The sequence below is a fragment of the Globicephala melas genome, chromosome 3 (genome assembly GCF_963455315.2).
Source record: "Globicephala melas chromosome 3, mGloMel1.2, whole genome shotgun sequence".
Taxonomy (NCBI): Eukaryota; Metazoa; Chordata; class Mammalia; order Artiodactyla; family Delphinidae; genus Globicephala; species Globicephala melas.
The window spans coordinates 169,337,086-169,356,265 of NC_083316.1; the positions used below are offsets into that span (position 1 = coordinate 169,337,086).

Consider the following 19,180-nt stretch of genomic DNA (forward strand, 5'->3'; position numbering starts at 1 on the left):
CAGAGAGCAGAGAGGCGGGCGGACGCGGCGTGACGCCCATGCCGCCGTGGGGACGCGGAAACCCCAGAGCTCAGGGGACAGTGGGCGGCAGGCCAGGGCCCTAGCTCCGGTCCAAGCGACAGTGCTGCAGGAGAGAAAGGGTTAATGGGGCAGCGGGGGTGGGGTGGGGGTCGTTAAGGAATCAGCTGGAGGGAGTCACACAGCCTCCCTGACCCTCACTCAGCCTTGGGGATGGGGGGTGAACCCCACCTGCAAGTGGGGACCGATGGGCTCAGGCGCCCCACGAAGTGTCTGCTCAGAGCTAGAGCGACAGTGACATTCTCTGGGAGCCAGGGGACACGAGTCCCTGCCAGCCGGACTCTGGGCTTCCTCAGAAGGAAGGGCTGGGCAGGTGGAGTCTTTGGGGTCTGAGGAGACAGTTCTGTGCCAAAGTGCCCAGGGCTACAGGGCTAGGAGTCGAGAGTCTGTTCCTCTCACTTGAGGAGACAATGGGATGGGACTTCGCTGGCGGTCCAGTGGTTAACACTTCCCCCGCTTCTACTGCAAGGGGTGCGGGTTCAATCCCTGGTTGGGGAACTAGGATCCCGCCTGCCAACGCAGCACGGCCAAAAAACCCACTGGAGACAGCAATGGGGCCTGGCTAGGCACAGGGCCCACGGTCAGGAGGGAGATGGTCACTGAGGAGGGAACGGCCACTGCAGAGGAGGATGGTCACTGGGGGGATAGTCACAGCAGGGAAATGGAAAACGGTCGCTGAAGGGGGGCTGGTCACTGTAGGAGGCGGAAAGTCAGCAGAGGAGGTCACTGCAGGGGTGATGTCACTGCAGGGAAAAGGTCACAGGGCAAGGGAGAAAGGTCACAGCGGGGGATGTCACGCAGGGGAGGTGGGCTCCAGGAAGGGAGGAGGGGAGAGCGAGGGCAGCAGTGGGGGAGGGGAGCGGCGCCCCCACTGACCTCGCACCTGCTGCTCCAGGTTCAGGATGACCGACACGGCCTGGTGCAGGATGAGCAGTTTGGTCTGGGGCTTCTCACTGTTGAGGTGCAGCTGGCACATGCGCCCCAGCTCCTTAAAAGCCTCATTGATGTCTCGGACCCGCAGCCGCTCCCGCGCGTTATTGGCCACCCGGCGCTCCTTCTCCCGCTCAGCCTTCTGCTCTGGGGGGAGAAGGTCGTCCTCGTCCTCGTCCGGGCTACGGGGCCAGGGGCCAGAGGGAGACAGTGAGGCAGGGCCGGGCAAGGGCCTGCCGCCGCCTCGGGAGCCGGCGCCCCGTGCGTGTGCACGGGCGCCCTGAGAGGCCCCCGTGCGCGTGCGCAGCCGGCGCCCTCACGGGGCGCGCGTGCGCAGCCGGCCTGTGGGGGTGGGGGGGGCGGCACCTGGTCCTGGTGCGCGGGGCCTTGAGGTCCTTCTTCTCGTCCTCGGCGGTGTCGGCTGCCACGTTCTCTCCGTCCTCCTGCTCCTCCCGCTTGATGTCGCCGGGCCCTGGGGCGGCGCCGCGCCCGAGATCTGCAACGGGCCGGAGTCAGGGGCCTCCGTGCGCAACGGCAAGCCACCCAGAAGCCCACCAAGAGCGGGACACCGGCCTCACGCCACACGCGGGCACCCGTTCCAGACCCCACGGACCGAAAGGCCTTCAGAAGAAAGTGCGCCGAAATGTCGTGGCCACTCAGGGGCGGAAAACTGTTTCCTAAAACGCTAAGGAGCTGTCCTCAAAAGAAACAGAAATCGATAAACTTGAATATATCAAAATTGAGAACTTCTCATCACCAAGAAAATAAGCGGCTGCGCCACTGGACAGAAGACGCCGTCACGTACAAGCCAACAAAGGGCAGGTCCCCACGATCCCAAAGAACTGCTACAAGTCAGTGCGGACGTGATGGAGAAGCCCGAGGGGGGCAGGGAGGGCCCCCGGGAGCCTGCAATCTGCGTCATCGCTTCAGGAAATGCTGAAATGCTGCGGGTCTGAGTATCGCTTATGGGTGTGACCGCTTTGGAAAACACTTTTTCCGCCTTATCTGGAAAAGGCGGGCACGTGTGTGCCCAGCAACCCTCCAACCCAGAATCACACCCGCCACCAGGAGACACGCTCGGAAGGTTCGGAAGAGCGCCCACGCGTGGGCCCAGGTTGGGGCGGGACCTAGTGTCCCGTGAGGCCAGGGCTGGTCCTTGCATGGCAGCTGAGCAAGCAGTCGGGTGGGAAAGCCACCCAGTAGGACAATGACCCACAAAACCCCAGGCCCAGGCCACATAAGAGACCCGCGGCCGAGGGCACACAGCTGCTTGAAACCACCACGTGGCCGCGGGACTGGCCTGGGCTCTCCCGCAGCTGAACCGCACGACGCGGGCAGTGCTTAAAAGACCAGCTCGGGGGCTCCGTCAGAACTGCTGCCACCAGGCCGGGGCATCCTGGGCCCTGTGGGGGCTGAGCGTCATCCCTGCCCCTGTAACAGCCAAAGATGTCCCCAGACGCCACCCAGGTGTGCAGTGACAAAATCTGGACACCCAGTCAAGAGTCAGGCTGGTTCTGGGGCTGCAGGGCCCTCAGGCGGGCCTGAGGGTTGCGTGGTGGGCTCAGGGGGCCTTGCGGTCAAATGCGCGCAGCACGTGGCACAGCGCATTTTTCACCAGGTCGATGGGGGCAGGGTGGCTGTAGTCCTGGATCCTCCCCAGGCCTGGGTCTCACCGGCTGTTGCAGGGTCAGCATTAACTGACCCTGGGACGGGACCCTGTGACACCCAGGGCCCCAAACCCCAGTGGGCATGCGCAAGCCTGCCCGTTACCCCACTCTATAGCTAACCTCGTGCCAAGTGACTTTGCCCCTCTCGCTACTGCTGATTTCTCTGCTTCCCCAGACAATTAACAACCCAGAACTCCACCAACGCCGCTCCACTTGCCCTGACGGGGCCCTCAACTCAGCATCCAATGTAGTGCACCCTCCTCCAGGCCCCTCAATGCCCGCCCCCCCGATCTGCCCGGGACCCTGGCCCCGCCTAAGACCCTGCCCCACCTGGGACCTGCCCAGGCTCCCCACCATCAACTCCACTGTGTGCCAAGGACCCCGAGACCCCACCTACAGACTGGAACCGTACCTCCTCCTCCACATCTGCAAATCCTTCAAAGCACCTGGAAATCGCACACCACTGCCCCCTCTTCGGCCCCTCACAGGCCAGTCCACAGCATCCACCCACACCATTCCTCCTGGACCAGCAGTCCCCCTCTGCCCTGTTTCCCACTTCCAACCCAAGCCCCCCACCCAGTCTGTCCTTCCAGTAGCAGCCACCAGAGGACGTCTATGAGCACCTGAGTAAGGCCCTGCCCCTCTTCTACCCACAGCCCTCCAGGGCCCGCACCTCCCTGGGGTAAAAGCCCAAGTCCTCCCCAAGGCCCTGCACGACCTGCCCCATCCCCTACCCCGTCCCTTCCCGTCCCTGCCCTCCTCCCTCTCTCCCCCTCGCTCACTCTGCTCCAGACACACGGGCCTCCTTGCTGTTCCTCCAACACACAAGGCACAGCTCTGCCCCAGGGCCTTTGCACGCGTGCACCCACACACACACAACTCTCTCCCCAGCACTCATCCTGACACGCTTCCTTCACCTTCCAGTTTCCGCACAAGTCACCCCCTTTCTCTGCCTGATCTGTTTTGTTCCCTGGTGCCGAGAAAAGTGCCAGACACACGATGGACACTAAACATATGCCTTTTGGGACTCTTCCGATTGACCGGGCGAACAGAGAGAGAGGTAGCAACCCACCCCGGAAGCAGCAGGGCCCCTCCCAACCCCTGTGGGATCCTGGCACCAAGCCAGGTAGGGCTTTGGTGATGTGGCAGGGGGCATCTCCCCCTCTCCGCACCAGTGCCCAGTTAGTTACCCTGGACCTCAGTTTCCTCAACTGGAGATGCGGGTGGACAGTCCCGGGCCCATAGGCCACCGGGAAGGTTGGCGGGTGGCTCTCAGTCCCCATTTTCCAGAGGAGGAATGCGGCTCCAAGGAGGAGTGACACCTACTGGCGGGCCCACGGTGTGGGCCACCCTGGGGTGCAGCCACCTCTGCACAGGGGACGTAACAGGGACTTACCGCTGTAGGAGTCAGGCGGCCGGGAGAGGTCGGGGAGGGCCACGTGGTTGTGCACGAGGCCGCCACTGCTGGAGAGGCCGTCCTCCGAGTGGCTGCCGCCCACCTGTGGACGAGGGGGGTTATCAGTGCCGGCCTGGCCCCAACCGACCCCCCGGCCTGCCCTTGCCCAGCACTCACCAGGCCAGCATGCCGCCCGCCCAGTGGCATGACAGCGCCAGCAAAGCCTGAGGCCAGCGGCCCGTGGCCGGGCAGCAGTCCGTGCACGTCCCCCGCTGTGCCCACAGCGTGGCTGCGGAGGACGTGGATGGCCTCGTCCAGGTGGTCCTCCATCTTGCTCTGCTGTGGGGTGGACAGGGGTGAGGGGCCTGGGCCACCGGGACCCCATACAGCTGCCAACAGCATAGCTGCCCATCGCGGGCCACAGGCTACGGCCACAGCTTTGGCCACCCACCAGCTTTGGACCCTATTCCCAACAAATTAGCTGAGAAGTTTAACCTGGTCAAGGGGCACCTGTCCTGTCGCACATTCTGCTGTTTCCACGACACCTGAGACCTCTTACAGGATGTGGCTCTGTGGCCATGGCAGACATGCGAAGCCACCCCCCACCCCAAACGGGTGTCCCTGTGTGTTCACAAGCACCTCTGCTCCCTGTGCTCCCACGAGGGTGCACCCTCCCCAGCCCCCAGGACACTCACCAGGCCGTGGAGACCCCCATCGTAGCTGGGCGATAAGGCACCGGGGGCTCCTGCTCGAGGCCACTGTGACGTCCCTGGAAGGGGCAGATGCGCGTGAGTGGGGGGGGTGGTCGGTGCAGCCTGACCCAGGGAAGGAGAAAGGCTGGGCTGGGAGTCTGCGGCTGTGATGCCCAGACTGGCCACACAGGGGCTCCCACGCCCACAGAGCAGTCTAAGGGACCCACGTCTAAATCTCAGCCCAGCTGGCCCGACAGCTCTGCCAGGCTGGGGTGTGAACCCAGTGGGCAGGTCACATCTTTGAGCCTCAGTTTCTCCAACTGCAAAACCCACGGGGCAGGCGGCCCCTCCCAGTCCCGCCCCACCGGAGCCCCAGAGGCACCGTGCAGGCCTGTGTGCCCTCTGGAGACCGTGGCCCTCACTTCTCCACGGCCCCTCGCTGAGCCCCGGGTGCAACCTCTTAGGGACAGGGGACCCGGCCCCCTTGGCAAAGCCAAACATGAGGCATACAGTAGGTGCCTAACAGCTTCTGGGGTGAATTAATGCCAACATGCCCATGTCCTGGAGTCCAGGCGGGAGCCTCGGGCCGGCTGCTCTGCTTCTTGGGCATCCCAGGCCCCCCCGCTGGATCCCACATGCCCCTCACGCTCACAACGCATGGCCTGCCGCGTCGCACCTCCTGACCTTTGCCTCTGCTGTGACCTAGGAGCATTGGCTTAGAAGCCCCCCATCCTCTAGGGAGCCCTCCTCGATGGCAAAGGGAACGTGAGCTCTGAGGCATGTGGTCTGTCCAGCTCCCCGCCCACCCGGGGCTAGTCAGCAGACCCAGTCCCCTCCCCCAGCATGCTGCACAGACCTGCTAGGCCCTGTGGGGAGCCCACGGGGGTGGAGGGGCTGGATGAGAAGTTATTGCTTGACTGGTCTGGGGAGTAGATCTGTGACGGGGACAGGGAGAGAGAAAGGGCCACCACGTGGCTGGTCAGGAGTCAGCCTCCTGGGTCACCGACCCAGCCACCCACCACGTGCCGAGTCTCACCGAGGCCAGCGCCTTCCCAAGGGCGTCCCCAGAGCTGCCGGCCGTGGTTCCACGGGAGCCTGTGGGTGGAGAGAGGTGAGGCCCAGCCTCTGGGATGCAGCAGCCCCAGCACCTGGGCTGGGCTTGCTCGCCCCGGCTGACGGGGAGCTCCCTTCTGCACGCATCTGCCTGCACGGATGCCACAGCCTGGCCCTGGGCAGCCCCGGTCTCTGTCGGGTGTCTCCTCACGCCTCACCACGTACCTCCACAGTGCTCTGGGGACAGGCAGGCTGCGGGGCTCGGGGTGAGCAGCCCCCTCGCTGCGCCTCAGTTTCCCCAAATGAACAGTGGGACCTACTCATCGAGGAACCACTTTGAAACGTCTGAGGGGGCCCGAGGAGCCCGAGCCAGGCAAGGGGGATGCGGTTAACGATGATACCCAGGGCTGGATCCTGAGCCCACCGGAGGTGTGGGGTGAGGGGGCCGTACCCAGGAGGCTGTCGGCCCCGCTGACAGGGGGTGTGTGGCTGGAGACGCTGCTGTAGGCGCCCGTGGGGGCCGAGGAAAAGGTGGACACAGCCGGGAGCCCGCCGTTCACCTCTGCTCCGTGCAGCTGGTAGCCCTGTGTGCAGGGGACGGGGTAGGAGGGGTCAGACGGGGCACTGCCCACCCACCTCCCCCGCCCCGGCCACGGCCACCCCACGGGGCCTACCATGCGCTCGTGCTGGTGCAGGCCGCCAAACCCACCGCTGCCACTGCCACCTACGGAGCTGCCGCCACCTGCCGGGAGGGGCAGGGGGGATGAGCCCCCGCCCAGCATGGGCCCGAAGCCCACCTGGCCTGGGGGGCTCCAGAGCTCGGCCGAGGGGTGCAGGCTGCCGTCTGCGGAGAGGGGAATGGTGAGGTGGGCGGGCAGAGGGAGCCCGGGCCCCGCCCCAGGCAACCCAGGCGAGCCCTCAAGTACCTGCCATGTAGAAGGAGGCAGGGTAGGTGCCGCTGGGGGTCTTGGTGGGTGGGTAGGCGGTGGTGTCCCTGCTGTAATCATCACCTGAGCTGGGTGGGTACACCTGTGCTGGGCCAGCGGGCATGGTGAGGCAGGAGGGGCCGGGGGGGGTGGGGACCGGCCAGCCCCCGCCTCGCAGCTCCCCCTGCTGGGTCTCCCCCTCCACCTGGAGGGCTGTCCACCCCACCACCCACTTCCCTGTGCTTCTCCAAACCTTCCCTCTAGAACCGCACCTCAGCCCCGCGTCTGAGGCTCTGCTCGCGTTACCACCTCTCTCTGCTGTTCCTCCTTCACCCCCACCTGCTGCCCTCCCCACAGTCCCAGCCTTGCGCCTGAGGCCTCTGTAGACTGGACCCCCAGCCCAGACTGCCTTTTCCCTCCTTAATCCAGTAAACTCCTATTGATCCAGCAGAGCCCAGCTGTGCCGCCCCCAGCACTGGAACCTGCCTTAACCCCAGCCCTGATCACACGAGACCTGGGGGCCTCAGAGGCAGGGCCCTGGGTGAATATTCTGCCCCAGTTGCCCCAGAGCAGTAAGACAGCAAAGGCTTTCAAGGATCAGCGCCGACCCTGATCGGCTGGGCACTGCAGGGAAGTGCTGGGGTCAACTGGCCACGTCTGCCCCGGCACTGGAGCAGAAAGCGGGGTTCAAGTGCCGAGAGATGGTAGGACAAAGTGGGCTCAGGGGCCTCTCAGCTCTGATGTTCCAGGACGTGACATCACGAGCTGAGTCTTAAAACAGCCTCTGGGCCTACGGCCTGGTACGGGCCACATCAGCCTCCGGGGCTCAGCACAGAAGGCAAGCAGAGAGGGTGGTGGCCGAGCCGGGGAGTCCAGCAAAGTGCCTTTTCTCCCAACGTGATTAAGTCTCGGGAGCACGGGGCTGGGAGCCGCTGACGGCTCAGCACCATCTGCTGGGCCTGGCAGCCCGCCAGCCACCAGGCATGGGGTGAGGACAGAGGGCAGCTCCAAGCAGGGCGGATGGGGCGGGAAACCCTCTAACTGGCTGCCAGGATGCCCACCCACTCCCGCTTCCAGGACCCCGTTCACACCCTTTCTGAGGCGCCTCGGCCAGAGGAAACCACCTTCTCTTAAAGCAGGAGGGACCCAGGCTAGACCCAAGGAAGGACTTCCCGACTACCTCAGGGCTGGGGCCTCAGGGAAGAAGTCCAGCTGAGCCCATGGGGCTTTTGTCAGACCCCACGCAGGGCCAGCCCACCCTCGGGAGGGGGTCACGAGAGGCACTCGGCCTGTGGGGCCCGTTTGTCCCACAACTCACCGAGGATGGGAGACCCGGTGGCACTTTCCGGACTTTCTTGGGCTGCGTGTCTGTTGGGACAAGAGGAGTGAGCACCCCCGGCCAGGCTCCCGCCCTCACCACTGGGGCCCTTCCCGCTTGGACACTCCTGTCACTAGGGGGTGGGAGACAGTCCCACCCTGCAGCTCGGAGAAGAGACCCCCAAGCTCCCCTACTAAGAGAATGACTTAAACCAGCCTCAGGCCCACGTGGCGAACTCAGGGGGCGGGTGTGTGCCGAGAGCCGGGTCGCAGGGTTCGTGGACACGGGAGCCGGTGCCCGCTCCGCGAGCCCCAGCTCCTGGCAGTTGCCCGGTCGCCGAGTCCCGGACCTGCAAGCTCCCCCTCGCCGAAACTGCTAAGCCCCAACCCTGGCTTGGGCGCCTCCATGGTTGCCAGGTGCCGCTGGCCTTCCGGCTCCAGTGCGGCCCGGACGGGAAGCTGGGATCCCGGTCCCACTCGCTGTGGGCCTGCGTTGGCACCTGTGTACTTCTGGGTGGGTGACTTTAGCATCACTAAATCAAAGCAACCTCGCTAAACGAAGCGTCTTTCGACAGAACCGCACGGTGCGCAGGGTGTGTATGGCTGGGGAAGCGACCAAGGGCTGTGGAACCCTCGCCGCGCCAATTCAGCACTGCCCGACCTCACAGGACGCGACCGCCAGGACCCACAGGGACCGCCGTCCCCACCACCGCCCCACTCACCCAGGCCGCCATCTGCAGCTCTCCGCCGAGGGTGACCGGAGTAGGAGTAATAGTGGGACCCGCCTTTGACGACCGAGGGCGACAGCGGCCCCGGGCTGCTGAGGGCCAGCTCGCTGGGCAGGAAGCTGGCCTGAGGGAGGGGGAGGGTTAGCAGCCGGTCCCCTGCCCAGCCCCCAGGCCATTCTGGTTTAAAACAACAAAGGCAAGAGCAAGGGCCCAGGCCAATGGCAGGGTCCTGGGGTGACAGTGACCTGGGGCATAGGTCCCTCCCTGCTGACACCACTGGCGTTTCTCTTATCTAAGATACCACCGATTCATTTTCATGAAGGAAAAAGATGAGAGAAACACCGTCAAGCCTGAAGATGTGTTGCTGTCTGGGCGCTAAACGGGCACAACTATGCTTCAGGTGTCAAGGGAATCTGTGTGTTTTACTTCGTACGTATCCCCCCCCCCTTTTTTTTAAGGTAAACGGTTTAATCTCGCAGACATGCGTTTGAAATAGACTCTGTTCCCAGGAAAGCAACAATGACGGGGGTTCGAGGCGCAGTGCTGCAGCCTTGGCTCTCCTGTCTGTGCAATGGGCATGTCAGACGTTCCACGGCTCAGGGGCGTCGTGGGGACAGATGGGGCCATGCACGTTCTGCCCCTGGCCGATGACCTGGGGCCCCACGGGCATTCAGTGGCTGTGACCTGGCTGAGGCCCAGTGTGCACCCAGGCGGTGCTGCCTGCAGCAGGGCCTAGCTGCACCCTGAGGTTCCAGGACTGCAGGCAGGGAATAAAGCCCTCGGGCGTGGGGCGGGAGAGAGACCAGGTGGGGCAGGACAGGAGGCCACAAGGGACCACTGTGCCAGGCAACTGGCCCGTCAGCATCCCAGTGGGGTGGCCAAGGGTGACAATCTCGCCCAGGCCGGGGACTGTGCCGAGGTTGGACCACAAGGCTGGGAGCACGGAGCGAGGGTCAGGCCTCGTCTACCTGGCTGGCCTCGGTTTCCCTGTCTGCCACTTGGGGGCAGGCGGGCGGGCAGGTGTCTCCTGGAACCCCTTCAGCTGTGCACAGGGCCCCACAGGCTGGACCCCAGCCTCCCCTTTCCCCATCGACAACCCACCCGGCCTGACCCAGGGACCGGGCCCGTTTCAGCGGCTGCTGGAGAGTGACCAGCACTTGGCTGAGCCTTCCCAGATCAGGAGGCAATTTGGGACGAATTCGTTTCAAATTAAAACTAGGGAATACAAGGTGGGGTGAGAAGTCAAGCGGTGACTGTGGCCCCCACTGGGAACCTCCCATCCCTAACCACCTGGAGACGGGGGCTCTCCAGGCTCCAAGGGCCACTGGGGGCCGACGGGACCCACGCCCTCCCCTGCCCACCCTGCAGACGCAGCATCACCTGAGTCAGGCTGCCGACCCCTGCGTCTCTCCCAAAGGGGGTGTACACGCCCCGCTCGCCGCCCTTGCCTGTGGAAGAGGAAGGAGGGTCACCCGGAGCTGACCCAGAGGCCGGCACACGCCCGCATACAGCAGGCTCTCCACAAGTTCACGACACTGAAAACCGTGGTGGCACACTGGTCTCCCCATCAAGTGGCGAGGGGCTGAGGGACAAGTGGGGCTCCAGCCAGACGCTATCCCCAGATGACCCGCAGAGGATTCTGCAAACCCGCCAGGGCCCCCCCGTACCCCATCCCCAGAGCGGGACAGCACCGACTCGGCTCCCCACCCCTGCCCTTCTCGAGCTTTGGTTTCCTCTGTTCAAGGTCATGAGGTGTCAACTCCCCAGGGTGCTGGGTTCCCAGGGGACAGGTCGAGGTCCCTGGTATCTTGCAAGTTTCAGCACCCAGGCCCTGGGCTCCTTCCCCAGCTCCTGGACAGGGTCAGCTCACGAACAAGCATGTGGCATCGCTGGGGATGCTGATTCAAGCCACTCAGTGCGAAGGAGCCCTTCCTCTGTGTGGGTGGGCAAGACCGAGCTGTGGGGGGACAGCCTGCCCGAGAGAGCAGCTGGTATGAACAGACTCCTGCAGCTACACAAACACCTGGATCCAGCCTCGCCTGAAGCAGGTCCCTGGATCCATCAGTACCTGAATAATTTCAGTTTGTTTCTGGCTTCAGCTGGGCACCTGTCCTGACTGAGGGCGGACCTTAACCAGCCTTACCGTGAGCAAGAAATCAGAATGCTTGACTAATTTGGTTTATTCTCAAACTGGGCAGGGGGTGTGGGGGAATTCTCCCCTTTATCCATTTATTTTTTGAATATTTTTACTCATTTTTTGGCCACGCTGCGCAGCTTGTGGGACCTCAGTTCCTCGACCAGGGATCAAACCTGTGCCCCTCGGCTGTGAAAGTGCTGAGTCCTAACCACTGGACCACCAGGAAATTCCCTCTCCCCTTGATTTTAAAAGGACAATTTCAAGTGGACTCTTGGAGCAAATGCTGTTTAGGGGACAGGGAGAAGGACCACGCTCCTACCAACACAGCAGATGCCCCACAGGCCACGCCCACCAGCTCAAGCTCAGGGCAGGCGACACGGGGCCCATTTAGGGATGAACAAACCACAGCTTGGAGGCCAGAGGGACTCGCCCCCAGTCCAGAGGGTGCGCTCCTCCCTCCCTTCCCAGGGTGGACGTGGGAAGCAAAGCTGGCCAGCCCAGCCAGGGCTCTGGGCTCCCCACTGCAGGGTGGGGCTGCTGTGGTTTGACCCTGCGTACAGCAGGCACCAAGCAGGGGCATCCTGAAAGGAAGGCTGAGGGAGGCAAGGAGAGAAAACAGAGGTTCTGGGAGGGGACCTGCGAGATCCACGAGCCCTGTGGGTATACAGCGGGTGCCCAAGCCATGCACCGGGCCCGGGCATCAGAGTATGAGAGGGGGAAGAAGGACAGACACCAAGAGCAGACCCACCAGGTCTCATCGAGGAGCTGGACCAGGTTGGGGGCCCCACGGGAACAGAGCGACCCTCGCCCCCTGGGCCTGGCACTCACCGCCCGCTGCCCCACCATGGCTATCGCCAGCCCCAGTCCACAGGCAAGAAAACCAGGGCCCAGGGAGGCCGAAACTGCGCCCACCTCCCCACTGTCTCGCTGGGCCTGGCCTGGGCTCCCTGCTGCACTCTCTGAGCTCCTCGGCCACTGGGGCGTGTGGCGGGTGTGTGGCACAGCTGGGCTCTGGGCCCTGCTGACCAGGCCCGGCCGTGGGAACTGCCCGTGCCAGGAAGAAGCCGGAGGAAGGAACAGCAGAGGGGAACCGGTGTCGTGGCAGGTGCAGAGGCCACCCGGCCAGCCCTCACATCCCGGTCTGGGAGATGCACACAGACTCCCGCTAGACACAGTGGGTGCCGGACACTGTGCTCCCCCTTCCTGCCTGGGACTGCACCCAGGCCACGCTCGCCCGTCTGGCTCCTTCCATGCGCCAGTCCACAAGGGCTGGACCCCAGGCCCTCCGGCCTTGGCTGCCCCACTGGTTGGTTGGGCCCGGCAACGAGAGTTCACCCACCTCCCCCAGCAGCCACCAACCCTGCCGCCATGCACCTCGGCCTGGGAACCGCTGGGGACGGTGCCAAAGGAGCCTACCTCACCCGGCTGTCATGTGCAAGGACCTCGTGTCTCAGGAGCACCAGGAGTGCGCAGCCCAGGCCCTGAGGCGGGAGCTGACTCACCCCCCGGCCCCTTTCAACCTCCAGAGATGCCAGCTTGGCAGTCACCCCGACACTCCCTCAGAACAGGGAGGGCCCAGGCTCAGCAGGGCCAGCGCTCGGACACCCAACCAGGGCCTGAGGGTCCCAGAGGCCGGGTCCCTTCTCGCTGAGCCTCAGTCTGCTCATCTGCGAGATGGGGGTGGGCCTTCGGGCCTAGGGAGCCAGGTGAGTCCTTACCACTGGCTACGCAGAAGGCTCTGAGAATCCCCATCCCCGCAGGTCGGGAAACTGGGGCTAGAGAGGGGACCCTCACCCAGGTCCCGATGCTGATTCTCACGGTCAGGATGCCGGTGCTCTGGGGAGAGCAGGCGAGGGGGCCGGCCTCAGACTCGGCCTCCCCAGGTTGTCAGGACTCCGGAGTCCACTTCCCGGCAGGCACCTGGCTGGTCCCCACCTGTGTCCTCTGCTCTGGGCGGCCATCCCGGAAGCCCTGGTGCTCAAGGACCGAGCGGGCACGGGGGTGGGGGCAGGGACCACGTGGACACTCACCTCCGAGCCCAGGTCCCAGGAATGTGGACGAAGCGAGGGTGCCGTGGGACTCACTGAAGTGGGCGCCATCACCGTAGGTCTGTAGAGGGGACGGGCAGGGATGAGGGAGGCTCAGGGACGCCTCTGGGTCAGGATGTGACCGCGCCACAGAGCCCAAAGCACCTGCAGGCCAGGCCGGGGTTCTCCTCGCGCTCGCCCACCCCCACCCCAGGGTCTCAGGCCTCCAGGGGCTCCTCACCCGGCTGGGGTCGAAGGAGGAACTGTTCTGCTCGCCGGTGCCCCACGAGCCCGAACTGGGCCGGTCCTCGAGACCTGTAGGGCAGGAAGGCAGGGTTAGGGGCCCGGCCCCTGGCCGCTCCACACCAGCCGCATCGCCTCGGGGAGCCCTCACTCGACCTGGGAAGCTTTCCAGGCCCCTCCCGACCCAGCCTGGAGCTGGAGCCCGTCCAGATGCACCCACCCTAGCACTACCCATGGTGACACCACTGCCAGCGGCAAGCACCCCGGACACACCGGCACTAAGCAGATCTCTGGGTCCACGGCCCAAGAAACAATTCCACCACCAGCTGCTGGCAAACTTGCCATTGCTGCTGGCACACTTCTACCCACCCGTGCAGCTCCCAGCCCACCCTGGACGGAGCCCTCACTTGCACTCTGGGCTTCCCTCCCCAGGCCCAAGTCCCTCCCTCTGGCCCAGGCTCATGAAGGCGTCAGGGAATGGGAATGAAGGATATCTCTCATCTCGAGAGTGGGAGCCTCCCCCTTCCCATCTCTGGCAATTCGAGAGGCGGGGCTGTCCCTTTGTTGAAGTAACAGCGGCAGCTGCCGCGGACTACCCGCCAGGCACAGGCTGGCGGCAGGGAAGGAGAAATCCAATCCGGTAAGATAGGCGGGGCCCGGGAGGCCCAGGTGTGGCAGGGTTAGCCACCGTGGGGACAAGGACCTTTCGATGGAGGGTGGGCAGGGCAGGGCCCTTATCTCCCTGAACACTAGCCCAGGGGCCCAGCCCAGGACCCGGATCTTCCCAGCAGGCAGGCACACGGGCCTGCACCCTTCCCGGTTGCGTGAGCTCCAACACCGTCCATCAAGGGCCACGGGGCTCAGGGCCTGCACAAGCAGAACGGGAGCAGTCCCCGGGCCCCTCCCACCTGTGCCTCAGTTTCCCTGCTCTTCAGATGGGGTCACAAACACGCCCTACTTTGCAGGGCTGGGGGTGTCCACGTACGAGTCTGAGTCAAAGCTGCCCAGGCCAGGCTGAGCCAGAGAGGCCGTGCCCAGCCCTGCCATCTGTGCCAGGGGACGTACCCCACCCCACCCCCGACCCCACGTGGTGGACATCCCAAACACCCCAGCCGGAATCCTTCACCCCGCCCTCCTCTGCGCATCTGTACCAGAAATTTCTTTCAAATTGCATCCTTCTCTTTTGGTGCCTCTGAGTTAATCATTCCCCTGGGGAGTTGGTGTTTAATTGCTGTCTGATTTGCATAACTATGCATATTAATCTCCCAGTCTGATAAATATTCATATACCTCGGTTAGATTCTGTTTTCTAATCAAAAATTTCCAATGTGATTACAATGCGGAGCTGGGGGCTGCTTTGGCGGGCAGGGGGTCAGACGGAGCTCCCATGGTCTCCACAAATCCATCTAACATGTGCTGCCAGGTTTGGGGTGTCTGCACCCCAAGGTCCTGAGTCCCCACTTGGGCTTTGGGGCCGAGAGCAGCTGGTGAAGGGGGGGTGACCCTGGTAGAAGGCCCAGCACCCGAGCCCCCGTTTCCCTCCACGGCCACTTACTTGTCATCCCCTCGCTCTCCGGTGCCCGCCCACGAGCTCGTTCGGCTCTGGGTCCCCCACCCCCATGGGCATCCACCACGGGCCCCAGAGTCGCCAGGACCCTTGAGCAAGAGAGCAGGAGGCCAGGTCCAAGGCCAAAGCCAGGCCTTCCCACCCCCCTACCCCACCACCGAGGGCTGGCAGGGTGACGGGCGCTCCTGAGGCCGACACCCAGGGACCCCTCCAACTTGGGCCCCACAAGCTTCAGGTAGAGGCAACCAGGCCCTGCTCTGCCCTTTCTGGTAAAACCCCCCTCACCCAGCCCCAGCCTCCCCGCTGCTGGAGACCAGACGACAGAAAGAGGGATGGGCCCTCCCCCACCGCTGCCATTAATAGTTATTAACCCCCCACTGGTTAATTATGCATTTTAAATAACCCAATCATGAATATTCATAACATCTCTTATTCACGTTCTAATTAAAATGTACTAATAGAACGAAACGTTGCTGTCGCAATATAATTTCTTTTTTTTGAAGTGCTGGAGGTGAAGTGGTGGCAGGGCAGCCCCCGGAAAGGTCATCTCTCTGCTCAGACCCAGCCCTGCCCCCAGGAAGAGGTGGGAGATGGACAAGCAGAGGGCTGGGTGTGCCCAAGGGCACCACCCGCCCCTCGGAGTTTCAGATCTGATCCGAGACAGCCTGGGTGACAGAACTGCCCACCGTGAGGGCTGCCGCCAGGATGACCAGTGTGGCACAGCTGGACGCGCCCAGCCCGGGCTCCAGCCGGTGTCGGACACCCCCTTGGCTGGATGACATGGGGGGGCAGGCCCCTCTGAGGGGCCTCCGTCCCGGCTGATTCCTGCAGGGCAGGTGTGCCAACTGTGACTGGACCAAGTATGGCCCTTGCCTACTTTTGTCAGTAAAGTTTTATTGGCGCATGGCCACGGACGTTTGTTCCCTGTATATAGCGGTGTTGGTTACAACACAGAGATCAGTTGCGATAGAAGCTGTCTGGCCCTTCACAGGGAAGGTCTGCTGACCCAGGCACGGAGAAGATTCCAGGAGCAAGTCCCTCCGTATGAAGTAGCCAGACTACCAGACTTCAGCACCTGGAGTGTGGAGAAGACGTGGTCACAGGGCCTAGGCATGGCCCTGCACCGTCCCCACCACAAACCTGTCACGTAGCCATGGTCGTCAGGGGCTTCGTGCGGCAGCCCCAGCTCTGTCAGCACCCCCCCACCCGGGTGCCCGGGCTAAATCCCAGGAGCCGTGCTCTCCCCTTCCCTCACTCCACTGCCCCCTACCCATGGTCTCGGATCAGAGCCTGGCTCGGCCTTGTGTCCCCTGGGTCAAGCCCCCATCCGTACAGCAGTGTCCCCCCCACCCCAGGTTCCCTGCCCACACTCCACCCCAAGCAGCCTGATGGGAGCTTCTGGAAGCAAAACCTGCCTCTCCTCCCTCCCTCTAGACTCTCCCATGGCTCCCCACTGCTCTCAGGGTAAAGACTAGACCCCTCCCTGACCGCCCTTCGCCCCCAGCTCACTCCTCCCTGCCCAACAAGTGAGCAGATCCCCAACCCCGACCCAAGCTCTGCCCCAGTGGTCCCCACACCTTCATCGCCCGTCAGGGAGGTTGCCTTGCTGGCCCCCTGTCCCCAGCATTGCCTGAACAGGGCTGGCCCCCAAACAACCTCGACAAGTATCTGTTTTTGGCCTCTTCATTGCTCTGATAACTATCCAACCAATCACAATGTCCTCCGGCAGTGCCATCCTCCTGCGGTCACAGGCAGCTACCACGGGACTGGCGGAAAGAGCTCCCCACTCGACGAGATGTTAATTAACGCACGAGTAGATGACCCTGTGTGGCTAAGCGGCTGCTGTGCTGGACGTGTGGCCCCCTAGGTAAAGACTAGAGTAGCAACGGCAATAAAAATAACCACCATGCACCATGATCACAGCTGAGAAAAAATTAACAGCACCTGAGGGCAGCCGTCTGCTGGTCCTCACGTAAGTGTTTCCTTCCCGCCACTATCAGCTCCCCAAGGCCGTCAGCTCCCCCTCTGGCTTTTTCCCCTTAGAATTAAAATCCCCGAGAAACGGGATGGTGGCCTGTTCAGCAGCACCTGGGGTCTCATGAGGGGCAAGCCCAACACAGGTGTGAGTCAGGAGAAAGTCCTTCCTCAAGTGGGCCGGGGCCTCCCTGCACGGGCCAGTGGGGTCCTCACCTCTCTTCCTGTGATGTTTGGGGCAACTTCTGAACTCTTACATCACTTCAGACTTGAAGGAAAGCTGCGGGGAGATGCACGACATGCCCCAGACCCTCTCATGCCTTACATGCGCCCCCTTTTTCATTCGCCCCTCCGTGTTCACAGGCAGCTACGCTTGTCTCTGGCCTTCAGAGTTTCAAAAGTTGCTAGGAATTCCAGGGCGCCAGGGAGCTCCCGCCAGAGGGAGCAGGTTCCAAGTGGCTGGAGGAAAAGTGCCGGAGCGGCTCACAGCCCTTGCCGTTCCTGCCCCTGAAAGTGGGGGTGGGGAGACAGGGGACCTGGAGCTGCGCCCAAGCAAGCGGATCTGAGGCTGGAGAGGAAGTGAGTGGAGGGCACAGCCCACCATTTCCAAGAGCAGATGGTCCCCCAAACCAGGGCTTGGGTCCAACCCAACCTCTCCTGAACCCCCCAACCCCAGAGGCTTCCCCAATGGGCAGAGCTGGTCCTCAGGTGGGGGACCCACAGATGCGTGGTAATTCAGAGGAACGGGGTCCCCCAGCTGCAGAAACTGCCCTGCCCCCTCCCTCCTGTGAATTTCAGATTCGTGACCAAAGCAACAGCAGAAAGACCCCATCCTGCTTCAGTCTCAAGGGGGACCCCTGTGTCCAACGGCGAGGTTGGGGGGACCTCGCCCACCCCACCGCTCAGCCAAGTATGAGCTCAGAATCCCAGCTGGGACCTCCCTGCAAGAAACAGGCCCAGGGCGAAACAAGCGCGGAACCCAGAGGTGCACGCCCACAGATTTAGGATTTGTCCCAGAGGCACATCTAAGACCACCGCCACTGCTGCGCCCTCAAGGCGACTGCAGAGCTTGTGGGCGCCGCAGAATAGATGGAAGATAAGGCTTCAGGGAGAGAGTAAGAGCCAAAGCAGGAACAACTAAGAAGTTTCTACTGCCAATTCACAAGAGATTTTAAAAGCAGCGTCAGGGGCTTCCCAGGTGGCGCAGTGGTTGAGAGTCCGCCTGCCGATGCAGGGGACACGGGTTCGTGCCCCGGTACGGGAAGATCCCACATGCCGCGGAGCGGCTGGGCCCGTGAGCCATGGCCGCTGAGCCTGCGTGTCCGGAGCCTGTGCTCCGCAACGGGAGAGGCCGCGGCAGTGAGAGGCCCGCGTACCGCAAAAAAAAAAAAAAAAAGAGCGTCAGAGGCGGCGAGGCAGAAGTGACAATGCAGAAGAGGTGATCGAACAGAAGGGTGGGTTCTGGAGACGCCCCCAAACACCAGGGAAGGGGGGATTCTGAGACAACAGACACGAGGGCCTAACACGAGCCCAGACACCGGAGCCGGCATCCCGGGAGGAACAGGAAAAACACCCAAACCTGGAGTTAGAGAAAAACCCGGAAAAACCCGTGCACGCTCCCTGGAGGCTGTGCGCGCACGATGACACACCCATGGGGCTGGAGCTGAGAGAAGGAAGGCGAGGGCCCAGGAATTCCACCCCCAACCCACTGCCCCTCACAAGAGGCAGGAGCCAGGTGCACATCCAGAGCCGCACCCCTCCCTGGAGAACAACCCCAAGGGAGGGGAGTCCCAGCACAGACCCTGCGAGTCTGGAGGACGCAATGGTGCAGGGATGCTGAGCACATCTGGGCCACGCGTTAAGTTAAACTAAGTGGAATTTCGACGCCATCCCAAGAACGGGCACCAGAGCCCGCAGGTGTCGTGCTGCTTCAGGCACTTCCTGTGGTTTATCCCACTGAACCCTTAAGTGGCCGCCATCAACCTCACTTCCCAGATGAGGAGACTGAAGCCTCGTAAGTGGCAGAATGAACACAGTAAGGACACGTGTTTCTCAGCCGGACACAAACATTGCGAACAAAGAGAAACAACATTTCTAAAGAGTGGCAACGTGTTTATACCAAACAGGAGGGTTGGGGAGGAACGCTTTCCTGCAGGACAACAAGATGTGACTTCACTCCTGAGGCGGAAGGAGCCAGACTCGGGGGGCTTCAGCACATTCCCTAAAACCATTAGAACCACCAGCAGCACAGCCTTCCAAACCCAACCCAAGAAAAAACACCAGGCACGACTGCAAGGAAAAAGTATAAAGATGGGAAAACCTAAAATAAAAGCATGGAAAGTGTAAGACAAATGCAGACTCAATTGTTTTGAGAGCTGAGAACACAGCACCTACAGAAAACAGTTCTGGAACGAGTGACTCAGGAAGACAATCCGACGCACATGGA

At 62.8% G+C, this 19,180-nt stretch overlaps 2 protein-coding genes across 24 annotated transcripts in view; one reads left to right on the forward strand and one right to left on the reverse strand.

Moving 5' to 3' along the window:
- The window catches only part of LOC132597152 (collagen alpha-1(I) chain-like), a 27,730-nt gene extending 9,820 nt beyond the window's left edge, over positions 1 to 17,910 (forward strand). For 3 of the 7 annotated variants that reach the window (XM_060297402.1, XM_070045352.1, XM_060297401.1), the window contains one exon: positions 8,635 to 15,126. In XM_060297402.1, the coding sequence (XP_060153385.1) occupies positions 11,607 to 12,575 (969 nt within the window). In that variant the 5' untranslated portion in view covers positions 8,635 to 11,606 and the 3' untranslated portion in view covers positions 12,576 to 15,126. Of the gene's footprint in view, positions 1 to 8,634; positions 15,127 to 15,263; positions 15,531 to 15,751; positions 17,290 to 17,532 lie in introns of those variants that run through there. The other 4 variants (XR_011377362.1, XR_011377361.1, XR_011377363.1 and 1 more) reach the window with 4 other exon arrangements.
- The window catches only part of TCF3 (transcription factor 3), a 34,806-nt gene that overhangs the window by 1,879 nt on the left and 13,747 nt on the right, over positions 1 to 19,180 (reverse strand). For 6 of the 17 annotated variants that reach the window (XM_060297399.2, XM_030845731.2, XM_030845735.2 and 3 more), the window contains 15 exons: positions 13,193 to 13,266; positions 12,955 to 13,033; positions 10,168 to 10,235; positions 8,782 to 8,911; positions 8,061 to 8,110; positions 6,743 to 6,845; positions 6,491 to 6,660; positions 6,268 to 6,400; positions 5,800 to 5,858; positions 5,620 to 5,698; positions 4,767 to 4,840; positions 4,249 to 4,410; positions 4,072 to 4,174; positions 1,375 to 1,504; positions 955 to 1,190 (listed from right to left, as the gene is read on the reverse strand). In XM_060297399.2, coding sequence (XP_060153382.1) covers positions 955 to 1,190; positions 1,375 to 1,504; positions 4,072 to 4,174; positions 4,249 to 4,410; positions 4,767 to 4,840; positions 5,620 to 5,698; positions 5,800 to 5,858; positions 6,268 to 6,400; positions 6,491 to 6,660; positions 6,743 to 6,845; positions 8,061 to 8,110; positions 8,782 to 8,911; positions 10,168 to 10,235; positions 12,955 to 13,033; positions 13,193 to 13,266 — 1,650 coding nt within the window. The remainder of the gene's footprint in view (positions 1 to 954; positions 1,191 to 1,374; positions 1,505 to 4,071; positions 4,175 to 4,248; positions 4,411 to 4,766; positions 4,841 to 5,619; positions 5,699 to 5,799; positions 5,859 to 6,267; positions 6,401 to 6,490; positions 6,661 to 6,742; positions 6,846 to 8,060; positions 8,111 to 8,781; positions 8,912 to 10,167; positions 10,236 to 12,954; positions 13,034 to 13,192; positions 13,267 to 19,180) is intronic. The other 11 variants (XM_030845743.2, XM_030845745.2, XM_030845744.2 and 8 more) reach the window with 6 other exon arrangements.